This window comes from Leptidea sinapis, chromosome 8, assembly GCF_905404315.1.
Source record: "Leptidea sinapis chromosome 8, ilLepSina1.1, whole genome shotgun sequence".
In the NCBI taxonomy this organism is placed as follows: Eukaryota; Metazoa; Arthropoda; class Insecta; order Lepidoptera; family Pieridae; genus Leptidea; species Leptidea sinapis.
Genome location: NC_066272.1, coordinates 5,919,784 through 5,937,214, shown reverse-complemented (window position 1 = coordinate 5,937,214; position 17,431 = coordinate 5,919,784). Strand labels below are relative to the sequence as shown.

The 17,431-nt window shown below is 33.7% G+C and overlaps 1 protein-coding gene across 1 annotated transcript in view; it reads right to left on the bottom strand.

The window, feature by feature from the left end:
- LOC126965796 (lachesin-like) overlaps positions 1-17,431 on the bottom strand; it is a 127,755-nt gene that overhangs the window by 82,201 nt on the left and 28,123 nt on the right. The window contains exons 2-3 of the mRNA XM_050809567.1: positions 5,062-5,142; positions 2,140-2,261 (exon numbers count right to left, since the gene is read on the bottom strand). Coding sequence (XP_050665524.1) covers positions 2,140-2,261; positions 5,062-5,125 — 186 coding nt within the window. The 5' untranslated portion in view covers positions 5,126-5,142. The remainder of the gene's footprint in view (positions 1-2,139; positions 2,262-5,061; positions 5,143-17,431) is intronic.

Genomic DNA, 17,431 nt, shown 5'->3' with positions numbered 1-17,431 from the left:
ATCGCGAAACTAAATTTAAAATGGTCATGTGTGCTAGTTCTACAGATGTGTTAGTGAAGTGTGTAGTATTTTGCTTTTGCTCTTTAACAAACATTAATAAACTAAAAATAAGACATATTTTTTTTAAATAATATATATAATCTTTAAAATAGAGCGTTGACTACGTATTCAAAATGTAATTCCAAATATTTTTGTGAATATGTTCTACGAAAATAAACACCACGAAAGTAGTATTGAAGAATTAGTATTTACCTGTGAAATGTTTCTTAATTTGGATTGTTGTTGTATTTTTTTATATAAGAGAGTGAGATGGGGAGAGTTGACGCAACTGCTCATGGACATCCGCAACAACAGGTATCAAGAAATGCGTTGCTGGCCTTAAAGGTCGCAGTATGCTGTTTTCTTGAAGGTCCCTAAGTCGTATTTGTTCGGGAAAAACGCAGCCGGTAATTGATTCCACAAAGTGGCAAGTGTGAGGCAAGAAAAATAATGGACACTAAATTGTTTGAAAACGGTTTCACGGTCTATCCATTCGGTCTTTTTCTCATACCTAGGTTATTGTGTGAGGCAAGTTATCTCACTCTTACACAGGGTTCGTCTATTATGCAAGTAAACTAAGTTTATGATTTGATCACATATAGATGTGAGGAACTCCGCTGCAGAAGATTTTGTTTGAAACATTTTTTTTTTATGAAAATGAGGGACGAGATGAGCAGGACGTTCAGTTGATGGTAATTGATACACCCTGCTCAATACAATGCAAAGCCGCTCAGGATTTTTAAAAAACCCCAAAAATTCTGAGTGGCACTACAACTGTGCTCGTCACCTTGAGACATAAGATGTCAAGTCTCATTTTCCCAGTAATTTCACTAGCTACGGCGCCCTTGAGACCGAAACAGTAATATTTACACATTTCTGCTTCACGGCAGAAATAGGTGCAGTTGTGTATCCATAATCTAGTTAGCATTCTGTGCAAAGGAGCCTTCCACTGGTGAATGATTACGCTAGTAAGCTAAGTTTATGATCTGATCACATATAGATGTGAGGAACTCCGCTGCAGAAGATTTTTGTTGAATCATAAATGCTAACAAAAGAGTTTAAAGTCGTAACATAGCCAATTAAGGTAACAATGTATTAATAATTTCCATAATTTTCTGTTGCTCTCGTTGGTTTAAATATTTTATTCTGCAATTTCTCAGAGGGGTCGGCGGATGCTCGTTTTATTACGGCGAGATAAATTACTTCGCATTAATAAGTTTATGATTCTTGTCACGGTGAAAAAGGTTGCAATTAAGCTGACATGAAGTAGAATCTAACCTTTTACTTTTTAGTAAAAGCATTCGGTATTTTTAAAGTAAATAAATATTTGTCATGCAAAAGTAATGCTTAGAATTAAAAAGTTGAAGCATGCCTTCTTTGAATATAATTTACTTTGCCATAATTCAACCTACTTTGCGTCTTTGTTGTTTTCTTTCTTGAGATACAAGATCCCTTTATTTATGCAGAGCGATAAAATCAAGGCTAAGGGGATAATAAATAATTTTACTCAGCGTTCTACCTGTCTTTTCTAATTCTTATATTAATGTTATGTGTTACCAAACACCAGTGGGAGGCTCCTTTGCACAGTAAGCCGGCTAGATTATGGATACCATAACGGCGCCTATTTCTGCCGTGAAGCAGTAATGTGTAAGCTTTATTGTGTTTCGGTCTGAAGGGCGCCGCAGCTAGTGTAATTACTGGGCAAATGAGATTTAACACATCTTATCTGAAGGTGTTGAGCGCAATTGTAGTGCCGCTCAGAACTTTTGGGTTTTTCAAGAATCCTAATTAGCACTGCATTGTAATAGACAGGGCGTATCAATTACCATCAGCTGAACGCCTTGATTGTCCCGTCCCTTATCATCAGAAAAAAAAATTGCTGCACTTTTACACATATATTAAGGTCCCAAACAGGGCATAGCCTATCGGTAACAGATATAACGATATGATATATATTTTAATACAATATTATACATAAATTCATAATAAATATAAATGACTTGAAATAAGCATTATTATTTAAACTATAATGATTGTTACCTAGAACCCTATTTGAAAAAATGTGAGCAAAAAATAAATATCCTATAAAAACATATTTACCCGGTAATTGGACAAGTGGTTGACGACGCAGGTAAAATGCACATCTCTGCCCTGGGTGACAGTGTGGTTTTCCAACGCCTGCAGGAACTCGGGCTCAACTTCCGCTTGTATTGGCATTTCCCCTGAAAATTATCTTAGTTTTATTCCACCGCCATTTTTTACTCATGAAAAGAAAAAAAGCTCTTGTGAAATAGAAAAAAACCCTGATCACTTTATTATCTGAATATCTATTTGTCTGTCAAAGCTTCAAATAACTCACAAAGAGATCAAATTGGATTACAATAATCTAATTAAGTTCCTGTTAAAGTTAAATTACAATTTAAATACGTTTAAATACGCATGTAAATAAAAATCTGAATCATGGTAGAGTATCAAGTTGTCACAGAAAAAGTAAAAGAATAAGAAAAATAGTTTTCTACAAATAACAAATGTTGTAGTTTGATAACAAGATCCTAATCGCTTGAATAAATGCATCATAACTGATGGCAACATGTGCATTCCGCACTTTAACTAACAGAGGCTATTCAACTTTATTGGAAGAGGAGTAAAACCAAAACGTTCAAGAGTACGCACTTTTTTTGAAGGTGCTCATATCATATCGTCCTGGAACCATTTTGGTCTTCTCTATAATGTATATTTAACATTAAAATAACTTTATATTTTGTATTAAATGTAATGTACCCTGCAGTAAAGTAAAATGTGGTATCTCATGACAGTTTTTGAGAGCGGTGCCCTAAGGACCACACTCTGGTCACCTGGGAACATATATTCATATATACCTTATAATATTAGTAGACAAAATTATGATCTTTTAATATTATAGGCTAAAGTCAAACAAATCTGAACTCTGTAACGAAATGACCGAATTTATTAAGAAGAATTTTGATACAGAGTTTTTTTTTTCAATTTAACATCTCAATTTTTTTATCTCATTATATATATCTCTCTAATTATATTTATAGGCAGTTACAGCATATACATAAATACAAGACGTGTAAAAAGTTAAAATTTATATAATAAGTAAAGGCTAAATAATGCTATGTAAATGTTAAATTTATACAATGAAAAATAAAAATACAAGAATAATAATAAAAGAATATCCACAATCTTAATATCTTAGTACATAGTTTACATATCTAAGTATGTCTAATCTAGTTGAAAATGCTTGGTTAGCTTTGTGGGTACAGTATTCTTTTGTCATCTTCAAATGAATTTGAATTATTAAATGGCTTGAAATTAAATAGCTGGATATTCAACGAGAGTTTCTTACACATTAATATTCAATATTCCTTACAAAAAGCATCTGAAATTTGCCGATTTCGTGAATTTTAGAATTAACAGAATATTTGCATTGCTACGTTGCTTTTGATATAAATGTCTTTAAAATACTTTAATATTACTGGAGATAATTTAATGGACAAGAGTAAAATTTTATGATGTTTAAGATATGGAAATAATAATAGGGGCTAAAGCATGAAATTGCCGTTTTATTGTAATAGGTACTTCGAATTGACATAGAACCTTCAAGGTTTGAGATTTTTGAGTGAAACTTTTTTCAAATGGTACCTATATAGTTCTTCTTTTAAAAAATGTGCAACATTCGATTATCGAATTTAAGTAATTATTATATTCAGCTTATATAATAAAGATTGGATTATTCAAAAATTCGAGTGATTTTTGAATACGAGTTCCAACGCAGAACTAACGCGGCAGAAACAGCTCGCAATATCAATGTTGCGTTTGGAGAGGGGACCGCTAATAAACACACTAAGTGATAGATGGAAACTTTGATTCGAAGAACGAACCACGTGGAAGTACTGATTTGTACTGAAAAATTGAACAAATTTCAAATTTCAATCGGCAATTTCATACTTTAATCACTTAAATTACTTAGATCACTTAGATCACTTAGTTATATATATTTTGGTTATAAAAATGTGTTATATAATGAGTTATGAACAAAAACAAATTTATTAGCTCTTTGGACAAGTTTGTTTGGAAAAAAATACAATTATATTTATGAAAAAGGAAAACAATTTTTTGCATATCTGCCCCTCTTTGTTCACTGCTATGTCTTACGAGGTGCATGTGATAATTTAGTACTTCAATTTTGTTTTTTTTTGTGTTTGTTTTTGTATATTTAACTTATGCTTTGACTATTATTGTGTTTTAATTTTAGTAACGCAACTTTACATACTAAGTCTGGCCATAAATACTGTTACAATTAAAAATAAAGAAAAAATAATTTTGAGTTTCGAATCTGTCATTTGTATATGATTGTTCATTGAGTTTTTTCATTTTGGCGCTAATACATTCTACAATATTTTGGGACATTAAAATGCAGTGGGGTTATAAAGAGAACCGAATCGCTGTGATTACATTACACAAAGTAGGTATAGAGCTAAATGCAATTTTTTTAAACTCTTCATACGCTTGCTATTATTAAAATGTTTGTGTACCGGGCTATTAATAGGTACAATGAGACCTCCTCTGCTTGTGACAGAAAAAGATCTGGCCGTCCACGTTGTGTTCGTACGAAAAAGGCGATCAAAGCTATAAGGGAATGAATTCGAAGAAATTCTGTGCGAATACAAAAGATTTTATCTCGGGAGAAAAAGGTATCAAAACATCGGCACAAGTATATCAGTACACTATTCTTGAGAAGGCTGTGAAGCCCCTCGGCAGCGAGTCGTAAAGCTTGCTCTACGCAGTCTTTGTTGGAAACGAACGTTTCGGAATTCATCAGAGCTGAATACTGGCCGTCGTCTAGTCCCGATCTTAATTCGCTGGATTATGATTTATGGTCAATTTTAGGGAGTACGGCTTGCTCTAAACGCCATGAAAACTTTTTTTCTTTGTTTCAGTAATTATGGCAAGACTAGGTAGAATATACTACAGAATAAAAAATAATTGTAATGTTACCTGTTACAAAAACACTTAAGAAAGTCGCTAGCCAGCAGGCTGCGTTTCTCGACGTCGAGTACATGTGTTACCAGATCATGTCTGAAACAAAATAAATGATATTCAATATTAAAATTGACGTTTATTTATAGTAAATAACAAAGCGGGTTTCCATTTTATTTTATTTTCAGGAGTTTCATCTGATCACTGTTTCAAAATTATTGTTTTGTGCTTAGATAATTTATACGTCTAGATACAGCCTCTTACTATAGACAACCGTTAAAAACAGGCCCGGTTTATTGCTTTGGTTGTGATTTGGTTGTCGCTTTGTGTTAGCGTGCATGCATTGCTCAAAAGAGAGGTTAACTGTAAACCTCAATTGTTTTTTTTCGACGTTTTTACAGCTGTCACAGTCTATCTAGGCATATTAATGATCTAAGGTTTAGTGGGCGCGGTGCAAGTGAAATTACTGGACTAATGAAACTTAAGATCTTAATTCTCTGCAAAGCGCAATTGCAATGCCGCTCAGAATTTAGCTAGAATATTGAGCTGCACTGCATTAATGGACAGGGCGTATCATTTCTTCTTGTCTAGTCACTTTAGCTCATGAATAAATATATAAAAAATGCTTTATGATAGGAATTCAAACAATAAGAAGAAAAAAAGTTAAATCACTATGTAATTAATATTAACTGACAGCTATTATATTTAACCGAATCGATCAAACAATACGTTAGATAAACGTTTTAACTGTCTATTAGACTCGTCCCAACTAGGCATCTACCCAAGTCAAAATTTATGAACGATGCGGGACTCGAACCCGCGATCTCTCGCGTTCCATGCGAGCGCTCTTCCACTGAGCCAACCGTTCGAGTGACGTATCTTTCTTTGATATGTCTTCTTGAAATCTTGATATGTCTTGTTCAACTCTCAGGTTGTGGCTTCATCTACAGGCTCTACTTTACAGTTGATAACCAACTCGACTCAAATATTCGCATATTAGAAAATTGACTTGAGATGTCGCTCTTTCAAATCTAATATCAGAAGTGAGGGTTATCACTTTAAAAAGTAATCAATTGTTTAAACTAGGCGTCTATTATAACAAATATTTTATCATAGTCTCCCTAATCTATGAAACCTTATCAAAAGTCAATAACATTAATGAGAGCTTCTGTTTCTTAACTACCCTCGTAATAACACATCGAATTAGAATCGCACGTCATAATTACTATATCACTTTGATCTCTCATCCGTCCAACGTATAGACAGGTATCTTAACAAGTTCAATGTCTGTAGGTGTCATTGAAATTGTGTAAACTTAAGAATTACGAAGGATATTCTACTACACTGTCTATGACCTTCCAAAGTCTTTAAATATTGAGTATTTAAGCACTTTTTCAGACGACCCGGAGTTAATTAACATTCTTATTAATTCAAGACGTTTTAGATATAGTCGACAAATTATTTAATAGTCAACTATTTGTTTAATTTATTAATTAAGCTCTTTAAGAGAGTATAATTTAAGGTATAGTATTATTAAAAATTAGCAAATTAGTCAAACTAATTAAATGTTTCGTCAAATTTCATCATTATGTGTGTGTGTCAGGTTTCCATTTTGAAATTATTACAGCAAAAGAAACATTGTTTATAGAATATTTGGAAATGTGGCTCTGAAATATTATTTTATTTTTAATAAAATATCTATTTGATCTGTAAAAAGATATAGTTATAATTTATATTTTTTTTTTATTTAATGAAATGATTTATATTTTATTAAAAGTATATTTTATTCAAATAATTAATAGATACTGATAATTTTAAGTCTGTTTTATATAATTGTGAAATGATGCAAGTTTTAATTATTTTAAAATATTATTGATTTCTTATTCATTTACGTTTAATTTAATTTGTAAATATTCCTATAATGTTTGCATTAATTTTAATTCAATATGTTTGTGTCTATGTTTTTGAAATGTGTGTAACACCTATAATTAAGCCAACACTTAGAGTGGATTATTTATTGTAATAATATTTTTATACTTTTGTTAGTGTTTGTCTTGTTGGTGTTTAATAAATAAATAAATAAAATTGTATTATTATTAGTTAGTTCTAAAACCAGTCTATCATCGTTGTCCTTAATGATATGTAAATATATTCGAAGGCTTTAAGGTCGGCAACGCTATTGTGATTCCTCAGGTGTTACCATAGTTTGCTGCGGTGATCACTTACCATCAGGGGTATGGACGCTCGTTTGACCTCCTCTTCCAATATTCTTAATATAGTTAAATAATATGTTCTTTAATATACCAAAGTATAACCATAAAAAGTAAACATAGTACCGGACTCAAACCTTATTAAATTATTAAAAAAACAACTACATTATTTAAGACTAAAAACGTTGGCAATTTTGGAAATTCAAGAATCATTCCTCCAATTAAACTCAGAGCTTAATGGGAAGAAACTGGAATCGGCGCTGTGGTGTTTACTTATTATTACAAAATAATTAAAACAAGTTACTGCTCGAATAGATAATCTAAATCGGTCGTTATATCTTTAATTATTTCAGTTAAACTTCGTATTATACTGTACTACCTTTGCCCTTCGGATTCACATTTACGGATATAAAACATACATAGTGACTTAAACTTAGATATATATAGGGAATAGTTATACAGAGGATAAATTTTACTAATATATTTCGTTTCTTTTTAAATGTTGCCTTTTTGCCTTTTAAATGTTATCAAAATCAGCCTACAAATATGTACTATTTGCTAAAAAGGATTTATTACAAGTTACATAATTTTATTTATTTTATGAAAATAAGGGACAATACGAGCAGGACGTTCACCTGATGGTAATTGGTACGCCCTGCCCATTACAATGCAGTGCCGCTCAGGATTTTTGAAAAACCAGGAATTCTGAGCGGCATTACAATTGCGCTCGTCACCTTGAGACATAAGATGTCAAGTCTCATTTGCCCAGTAATTTCACTAGCTACGGTGACCTCCAAATCGAAACACAGCTTCACGGCAGAAATAGGCGCCGTTGTGGTACCCATAATCTAGGCGGCATCCTGTATAAAGGAGCCTCACACTGATAACATTACTGGTACATTACAACTATATTCGAAAAGGCTTTTCCCCGGCCTTTTATCATCTTTGCGATACTAAAAAAAATTCTCGTCATAGAAAGCAAATAATAAACTCTGTGATATATTTTTTGTATTCACCTATGTAATATTTAACAAGTGAATATATGGCTGAAATCGTAGCCCGCAGGTAATAAATACGATATCTACACCAGGATCTTATTCACCAGTGTTACGACTTCAGCTTGAGATTTGGAATCATGAAGAAATATATTATATCTTTTGTCTGCATCCCTTGGGAACTAATTGCTGCCCTATCTATATTGATAGCACACTAACAAAGTGGGATCAATGTAAATTATCCATCCCTGATCCGCAAATGCGATTACCGTATATCACTGGTGTATGTTAATTTATGCATTAACAATTTATGTAATAGCATCGGTTCGGTAAATTTTAATTAATTTAAATCAGTCTTTTAAGAGGCATTTCTATTTTATTAAATACAATATTAATCAAAATAAATCTTTAAGATATAATAGCTGACTCAGGAAATATGTATTGCCATATAAATGAATAAAAAATTGCAATTATGAAATTTGGATATGAAAAATAGATGTTGGCTGATTCTCAGACCTACCTGATATTCACACAAATTTTTTACAAATCGGTTCAGCCGTTTCGGGAGAGTTTGGTAGCAAACGCGACGCGGAACGCGAAAATTTTATATATTAGATTTACAGTAATGATTACGTTATACTCAAACTACCAATACGGGGAAGTGTACAGATAATATTGGCAGCATTTCAAATCAAATCAAATCAAATCAAAATCAGTTTATTCACGTAGGTCACCACTTATGAATGTCAAAAAAAAATAAAATATTTTTCTTATTGAATCTACCGCTACTTCGTAAAGGGTTGAGCTAATGAGAAGAAGTAGCAAGAAACCCATTGCCACTCTTTCATATCAAGATTTACAGATCATTTCAATTACAGTATAAAATGTAAAATGATGGAACAAACACACTCAAACGTCAAATAGTCAATGTCTTACATGAGTAAGTCAAAAAAGTAAATGTAAATTAATACAAAAGTTATTGAGTACAGTAGCTGCATCATCCACACACGCCGTAAATAAATAAAGGTTTTTTTTTTATATATGAGAGAGGGCAAACGGGCAAGAGGCTCACGGGATGGGGAGAGGTGAGGCAACCGCCCATGGACATCCGCAACAACAGGTGTGTCAAGAAATGCGTTGCCGGCCTTTAAGGTAGGAGTATGCTTTTTTCTTGAAGGTCCCTAAGTCGTATCTGTTCGGGAAGACCGCTGCCGGTAGTTGATTCCACAAAGTGGCTGTGCGAGGCAAGAAATTTCGAAGAAAACGCGCGGTTGTGGAATTCCAGACGTCTACGTGATGCGGATAGTACTTTGCACGTAATGTCCGATGGTGGAATTCGGCCGCTGAAATCAACCCGAACAGCTCCTCTGAGCACTCCCCGTGATAAATGCGGTAGAAGATGCAGAGAGAACCCACATCTCTACGTAATGCTAGAGAATCAAGCCGATCGGAGATGACTTGATCGTCGATGATTCGAGCCGCTCTTCGTTGTATGCGGTCAAATGGAAGAAGCTGGTACTGGGGAGCACCCGCCCAGAGGTGAGAACAGTACTCCATGTGAGGCCGAATTTGCGCCTTATAAAGTTGCAGGCGGTGGCTTTTAGTGAAGTACTGTCTCGCCTTACTGAGTACACCAAGCTTTTTAAAGGCCAGTTTGGCCTTCTCTTCCAAGTGACCACGGAACTGAACGTCGCTCGATATATTGACGCCAAGTATGCCAATACAAGCTGTGGTAGTTAGAGTATTCTGTGAGCATTTTATAAGCGATTATAAAAAAAAAAACATTTATATATCCATACATATATATATACACAATAACTTTTAAGAATCTGAAACCGAGTCTCCGGCAACAGGATCATCCTGCCACCAGCGTTTTCAGCGTTGAATAGCTAGACTGGTCCGATGTACGAAGTAGCTACAAGCGCTCGGGTTTCCAATAGCCCTATTGAGGCGCGAACATAGTACTTTGTACATTTTCCCGCCTCTGGGAGCCACGTGCCAGATATCCCGACATCAAACGGCACAAAAATGTAAATCTCACTGAGACCGATATATTTGCGACGTTTGCTTCGGCAATCGAAGTAGCAGCCCCATCACCAACTGACATAACTTGGACATGAGAAGGGGCCAGAGGGTCGACGCAATTCGCGTCCCACAATGTGCTGTTGTCCTTCCCCGTGACCAAGTGCGTTTTCTTCCATTGTAATAATTTGGACTAAAAAGATACACCTAAAAGTAAAATACAACCTAAACTTATTAAGCAATATCTATTTTTCAATCAATAATTTGTATCTTATGTCTATGCCTAATTACTGTCTGCTAAAAGATAATATAATATATATGTGGAAGGTTGAACAGCAGCTTATAATTGAGGATTCACAATTCATTCTTTTTTCAAGCTGGTATCGAACATTTAAAGATTACCCACTGATTTAAGTATTGTATAGATAGTTTGATGGTGTCGGAACATCCATATAAAAAATGACGGTCATGTCAAAAAAATGTAGGTGTCAATTGCTCAAAACGTTCCGTTAGTGTAAGATGACTTATTTTTTAATAAATTATAATAATTTATTTCTTTTTATTTCCCATATCTTAGGGTTTCAATAATTTTTGTATAAACATCGTATAAATTTACAGTGAAATGTCGCTCTTGTAGATCTAAACAATTTGTTATGTTTTTAAAGTGATAACCCTCACTTCTAGTATTAATTGTTTAGACACTAATTAATAATACTTACATAATTAACACGCCGGAGATTGTAGGTTCGAGTCCCACATCGTTCATAAAATTTTGTTTTTCAAATTTTATTTGTGTATTAATATATATATATTTCGTCGGTTAGGAGCGCTTGGTGCTAGATATAGTCTCTCTTTTCCGTTTATTGTAAAACAAAAACAAACAATAAAAGTTAAATAACTGAAAAACACGAAAACTCTTAAAGGGTTTATCTAAGTAAGTTGTCGTTCGCGATTTCTTCATTTCAATATCTTATTTAGTTACTAATGTTACTAATTAATATAAATTTGTACTTGTACGGTGATTCCTTATTTTTTAAATTATGTGGGTCCATTCTCGCCATTCTCCTTTATTTATATTATCTCTTCGTTTAGGTATCGTCAAAGAAATCTATTCATTGTAATGTAGTTGTAATGAGAAAAGTTATCTTGAAAGTATCTTGAATCAATTTCCGTTACAAGCTTCCCAAGGAGACTTGAGACTATGGTAATATCAAATTTTAATTAATTTATTGCTAAATATTTTGTAGCGAGCAAAGCTTCTTCAGTAAGACTATTATATTTTGGTACAGCGACAGTAAAATGCTCAATAAATTGTTACAAAGCTAACCTTTATAAATCCGCTATGAATCTGATTCTTTGCCATAAATTGTTAAATAAATCGAGCAAGGACGTACCGTTTCCGATGGCTTAGTTTTAAAGTATTCTATGTGCGGGAAAGAGCGATGTTTTCTAATTTATTTCTTTGTTTTTTTATATTTATAGAATTCGTAGCGATTAATTTATTAGTATAAAATTTCTTCTTTCATAATGTTTTAAGATATAGAAGTCGCAAGATATATTTTAGGGAATAAATTAGGAGGCATCTGTCTCAGGACAAAATGACTAACAATCTGAATAGCGTCAGTGAATTAGGGATTGAATTATTATAAAAAACTGAACTAGTGAGGGACAATACAGTTCCGTATTTATATATGATATACACTAGGAAATGACTTTTCCCTAATTAAAAAAGATCTGTGTCAAGAGCGCTAAAATTGCGTTTTCACTACCAACTCCGAAATTTTTCCGAAATGCTTACTTCATCATCATCAGCCGAAAGATTTCCACGATCGGTCTTGCACTGCCCTCATCCAAGGTATTCCGGCGATCTTGACCAGATTGTCGGTCCTATCTTGTGGGGGGCCTACCAACACTGCGTCTTCCGGTACGCGGTCGCCATTCGAGGACTTTGGTTCTATTATTTTGAAATGCTTACTTAATAAGATTTTTCTTAGGAATGAGGATAAAAAATCTGCCACCTGTTATTAAATGATCACCGCAGCTCATATTCTGCTCCAACACCAGAGAAATCTCGGCACTAGTCGACTTTAAAGAAACCGTATCATTCGATTAGGTTTAATTGTATTTTCATTTTACGGCTTTCTAATACTTAATAATTAGCCTTGAAAATAAGTTTCACATAAATTTCAAAATCACACTCGTTCCTGAGAAATTTGGTTTTGACAGACAGGCAGACAGGATGACGTGATATTTTAGGCAGTCCTGGAAATAATACGAGAAAAGCTCATACGGTTGTATCCTGTGAACTCCGCGAACAAAGAATAGATTCAAACTAAGCTAAAAATTGAACAATAAGACTGGAGTCCCCAAAGGTTGTTTGACCCACAAAGTTGCGGATTCACTGATAGGGTTGCGACGCGAGCTTCCAGATGTTGACAACTTGTGAGACATCATTTTTCATTTCTACACACAATTTTCCATATCACGCCCCGAACAACCCAGCATGATAAATCGAGGATGGCTCGTATAATATGTAAAGTTACTTGAGCCAAATATCAACTAAATTTACATTTGAACTAAATTAAGTAATTCATTATAAATGTAATATTTTTTTTATGGAATAGGAGGACAAACGAGCGTACGGGTCACCTGGTGTTAAGTGATCACCGCCGCCCACATTCTCTTGCAACACCAGAGGAATCACAAGATGGTTGCCGGCCTTTAAGGAAGGACGCGCTTTTTTTGAAGGTACCCATGTCGTATCGTCCCGGAAACACCGCACAAGGAAGCTCATTCCACAGCTTTGTAGTACGTGGAAGAAAGCTCCTTGAAAACCGCACTGTGGAGGCCACACATCAAGATGGTGGGGATGATATCCTAACTTGTGGCGTGTCGTGCGAAGGTGGAATTCGGGGGCAGGGATCAGGTTAAACAGGTTAATATGCGATCACAACAAAGAAAAGTTTGCAATCTACTGATTATTTTACATAGTATTTCATTGTACTGTTTAATTACATTGTTTACCGTTCCAAAAGCGTTTTTATATTTTATTAATATATTTGAACATTTTGTTATGTTTTTAAAGTGATAAACCTCACTTCTAGAATTAATACACAAATAAAAATTGAAAAACAAAATTTTATGAACGATGCGGGCCGCGAACCCACGACCTCCGGCATTCCGTGCCGGTGCTCTAACTAACTGAGCTAACCGTTCGATTGATGTATCGTCATAAAATCTTGTATGCTTTGTTCAACTCTCAGGTTATGGCTTTCATCTACAGGATCTACTTTATTTCAACTGCTCAACCCCATTATTTGCATATTAGGAAATTGACTTGAAATGTCGCTCTTGTAAATCTAAACAATTTGTTATGTTTTTAAAGTGATAACCCTCACTTCTAGTATTAATTGTTTAGACACTAATTAATAATACTTAGATAATTAACACGCCGGAGATCGTGGGTTCGAGTCCCACATCGTTCATAAAATTTTGTTGTTCAAATTTTATTTGTGTATTAATATATATATATTTCGTCGGTTAGGAGCGCTTGGTGCTAGATATAGTCTCTCTTTTCCATTTATTGTAAAACAAAAACAAACAATAAAAGTTAAATAACTGAATAACACGAAAACTCTTAAAGGGTTTATCTAGGTAAGCTGTCGTTCGCGATTTCTTTATTTCAATATCTTATTTAGTATACACATAAAAATGGCTGTTGTTCTAAATAGAATTATTCAGTAAGCATTCGTTCATTTTATATATATTTTGTAGATTAACAGGCAAATCTAGAAGTTTTCAATTGAAAAATATACTTTTGCAATACACTGAAATTATTCAATTAAACTAAGATATAGTCTGGTGTTGGAGAAGATAAAATGAATAATGTATTCATATCAAAGCATATATTACATTTTATGAAATATATATGTTGATGAAATATAGACGTTGTACTGTACACACGTCTTAAATTAAAAAAATCGGTCCAGCCGTTAGGAGGAGTTCACTTACATACACATGAGCCGGAGAATTATATTATATTGACGAAATTGAGAATCTAAACCAATCTGAAATTCACTGGAACACACAAAAAAATCATCAAAATCGGTCCAGCCGTTTAGGAGGTAGTTCAATTGTGAATCGAAAGCCATTCTCGAATCCACCTGAAGACACACATAAAGTTTCATCAAAATCGTTCAAGATGTTAAGGAAGAAGTTCAGTTACAACAGACGCACAAAAGATATATATGAAAGATAGATATGGACGGAATTGAGAATCTAAACCAATCTCAAATTCACAAGAACACACAAAAAAATCATCAAAATCGATCCAGTCTTTTAGGAGGAGTTCAGTTACAACAGACGCACAAAAAATATATGTATATATAAATTATTTTAATTTAGATAACAATTATTCCAATCATCGAACATTGTTCAATTTAATCCCTTCAATTTCAATTATTTCTCGAATAATCAACTAACTAATTAGCAAATGTAAATTATCAATTTAACCTATGATATGTGTTTAGTGAGGCGTTTACATAAATAACAATTTATGAATAGTTAATTTGAATTCTTATAACGATTTTTAACAATTTTTTGTTGATTATCAACCCGTTTCTAAGTTGTAGCGAAATTAACTGATTGCAATTGATTTTTAAATAACATCCCGTCAGTGACCATGCTGCCACAAAACACGTGGCGCCATGGCCAGTCTTAAGACACCGCGCGTTACCGACGCCAAGGTCAACGGGCTCGGGTTACAATAAAATTTATTGCTTTTGAAGTGTTTCGGCTTGTTTATAAAAACGAACGTCAATGTTTTTGTTATTACACTAAAGATAATTAAAATACTTAATGCTGCTATCAAATCAGATATAATACGTAATGTGACCTACAATAATCTTATTAAAATACAATGTTTCGAAATGCTGCGTAAAAAAACAAATGTGTGGGGTGAGACTGATTGATAGAATTCCGATAATAAGAGCGCACTGTGTTTTGAACGAAGATGTTGTGACAATGTGTGGGCAAGTTAATCAAGTAAGCAAGCGCCTATTTCTGCCGTGAAGCAGTAATGTGTAAACATTACTGTGTTACAGTCTAAAGGGCGCGGTAGCTAGTGAAATTACTGAGACTTAACATCTTACGTCTCAAGGTGACGAGCGCAATTGTAGTGCCGCTCAGAATATTTGTGTTTATCAAGAATCCTGAGCGGCACTGCATTTGTAATGGGCAGGGCGTATTAATTACCATCTGCTGAACTTCCTGCTCGTCTCGTCCATAATTTTCATAAAGTCAGTCGCGGGAGACCTTGCAGGACATTCGTCGACCAAATTGAGGACTTCTTGAAAAAAGGAAAGGTCCGAAGGACATGAAATCGGCGAGCATGTATGAAAAAAGTAACGAATGTAGAAGAAGCGCCTGATGTTTGTAGGAATAGAATATGCCAGTGGCATTCTGTTGCCTCTGCATACCACGACGGGAACAAGGCGTGAGTGTCTGTGTGAGTATGTGTGAAATGCTAAAATAATCGAATATTTACATCAATCAATGATCTATATAAAACTGAATAATTACGTCTAAACATAATTTCAGATTCAGGGGTAGGAAGGACCGATATGTATTAGAAAAATACGGTATGTTTTCTATACAAATGATTTATTAAATATATATTCAATATATATTTAGAAGAGAGAGAGAGATATTTAGATCTTAAGAAAAATTAATTTTAAAACCTATTTTTGGCACATCCTATAAGCGTAACTACACCTTGAATTAATTTAAGCCTCTATTGTATTGAATATTATGCTAAACTTAGTTTTAATGACGTTTTATTAATTTAAGATGCTCACACTGTGAGTAAAATATTATTTTACTAACCCCTTATACACTCGCTTTGGGATTACGAATTGTTCGAAATATCTATTATACATTGATAGAATGCTTTTGTATACGAGGATTATAATGGTCGTATCATGTTATAACACCGCCTTTATGTTGTGGTACTCATTTTGTATTGATTTGTTCTAACAAAGCCTTACATTGTTTCTTAAGATATATTATTATGTTTTGTAATAACCTAGCACGTTATCTATGTAATTCAATGTGAATTGTTACTATAATAATAGTTTAATTGCCAACATAATGCTGACTAGACACCATTTTTGTTGGTTAGAAGATTTCTGTATACTTTATTACCAGGGGGAGGTTGCTTTGCACAGAAAGCTGGCTAGATTTCTGCCGTGAAGCAGTAATGAGTAAACATTTACTGTGTTTCGGTCTGTAGGGCGCCGTAGCCAGTGAAATTACTGGCCAAATGAGACTTAACATCTTATGTCTCAAGGTGACGAGTGAAATTGTACTGCCGCTCAGAATTTTAGTGTTTTTCAAGAATCCCGTGCGGCACCGCATTGTAACGGGCAAGGCGTATCAATTACCATCAGCTGCATGTCCTGCTCATCTAGTCCCTTATTTTCATTAAAAAAAATACTATGTGAACCAAATAAACCTTTAAAGTATTGTTATGATTAATATTAAGTGTTCATTCCGTGCAAACAGTTTGTGTGTTGTTTTTAATACATATTACATGTTTAAGACAATATATTAATAATATATTCTTGATAACGTAATATACGGTATATTAGCAAATGATAATCCAAATATTAACACCAGAAACAAACATAAACGTATAAAGCTAACTACTTGGTTGGTTTGAGTAAGGAATCATGGCTAATGTAAGTGTTTATATGGTCGAAGCATATGTTTCCCGAACAGTATCCCAAAAAAACATAATATTATGTGTTACGAAATATAAAATAATTGTAAAAAAAACTATTGTTTTTTATGGTTCTAAAGCATACTTTACTTACACTTTAGGAATGGAGCGACCAGTTACAAGATATAATTTTTTTTATTCAATAACAATTTTATTTAAATATAGACGAGTTGATGAGTTTCTTGCGCCCCTTCTTCTCAGTTCTGAGACATGCATAGCTTCTAATATACTCTATTTGATTGAAAAGAGTGGCCTTGGGTAAACTCAGTAATTTAAAAGAAATATTTGTAGTTACGATTCAAAAGAGCTTAGTTTGAGCCTAATTGAATATAGTTAATTTGACTTTGACTTTGAGTTTGAGTTTTTCAATCAATTTAGCTAGA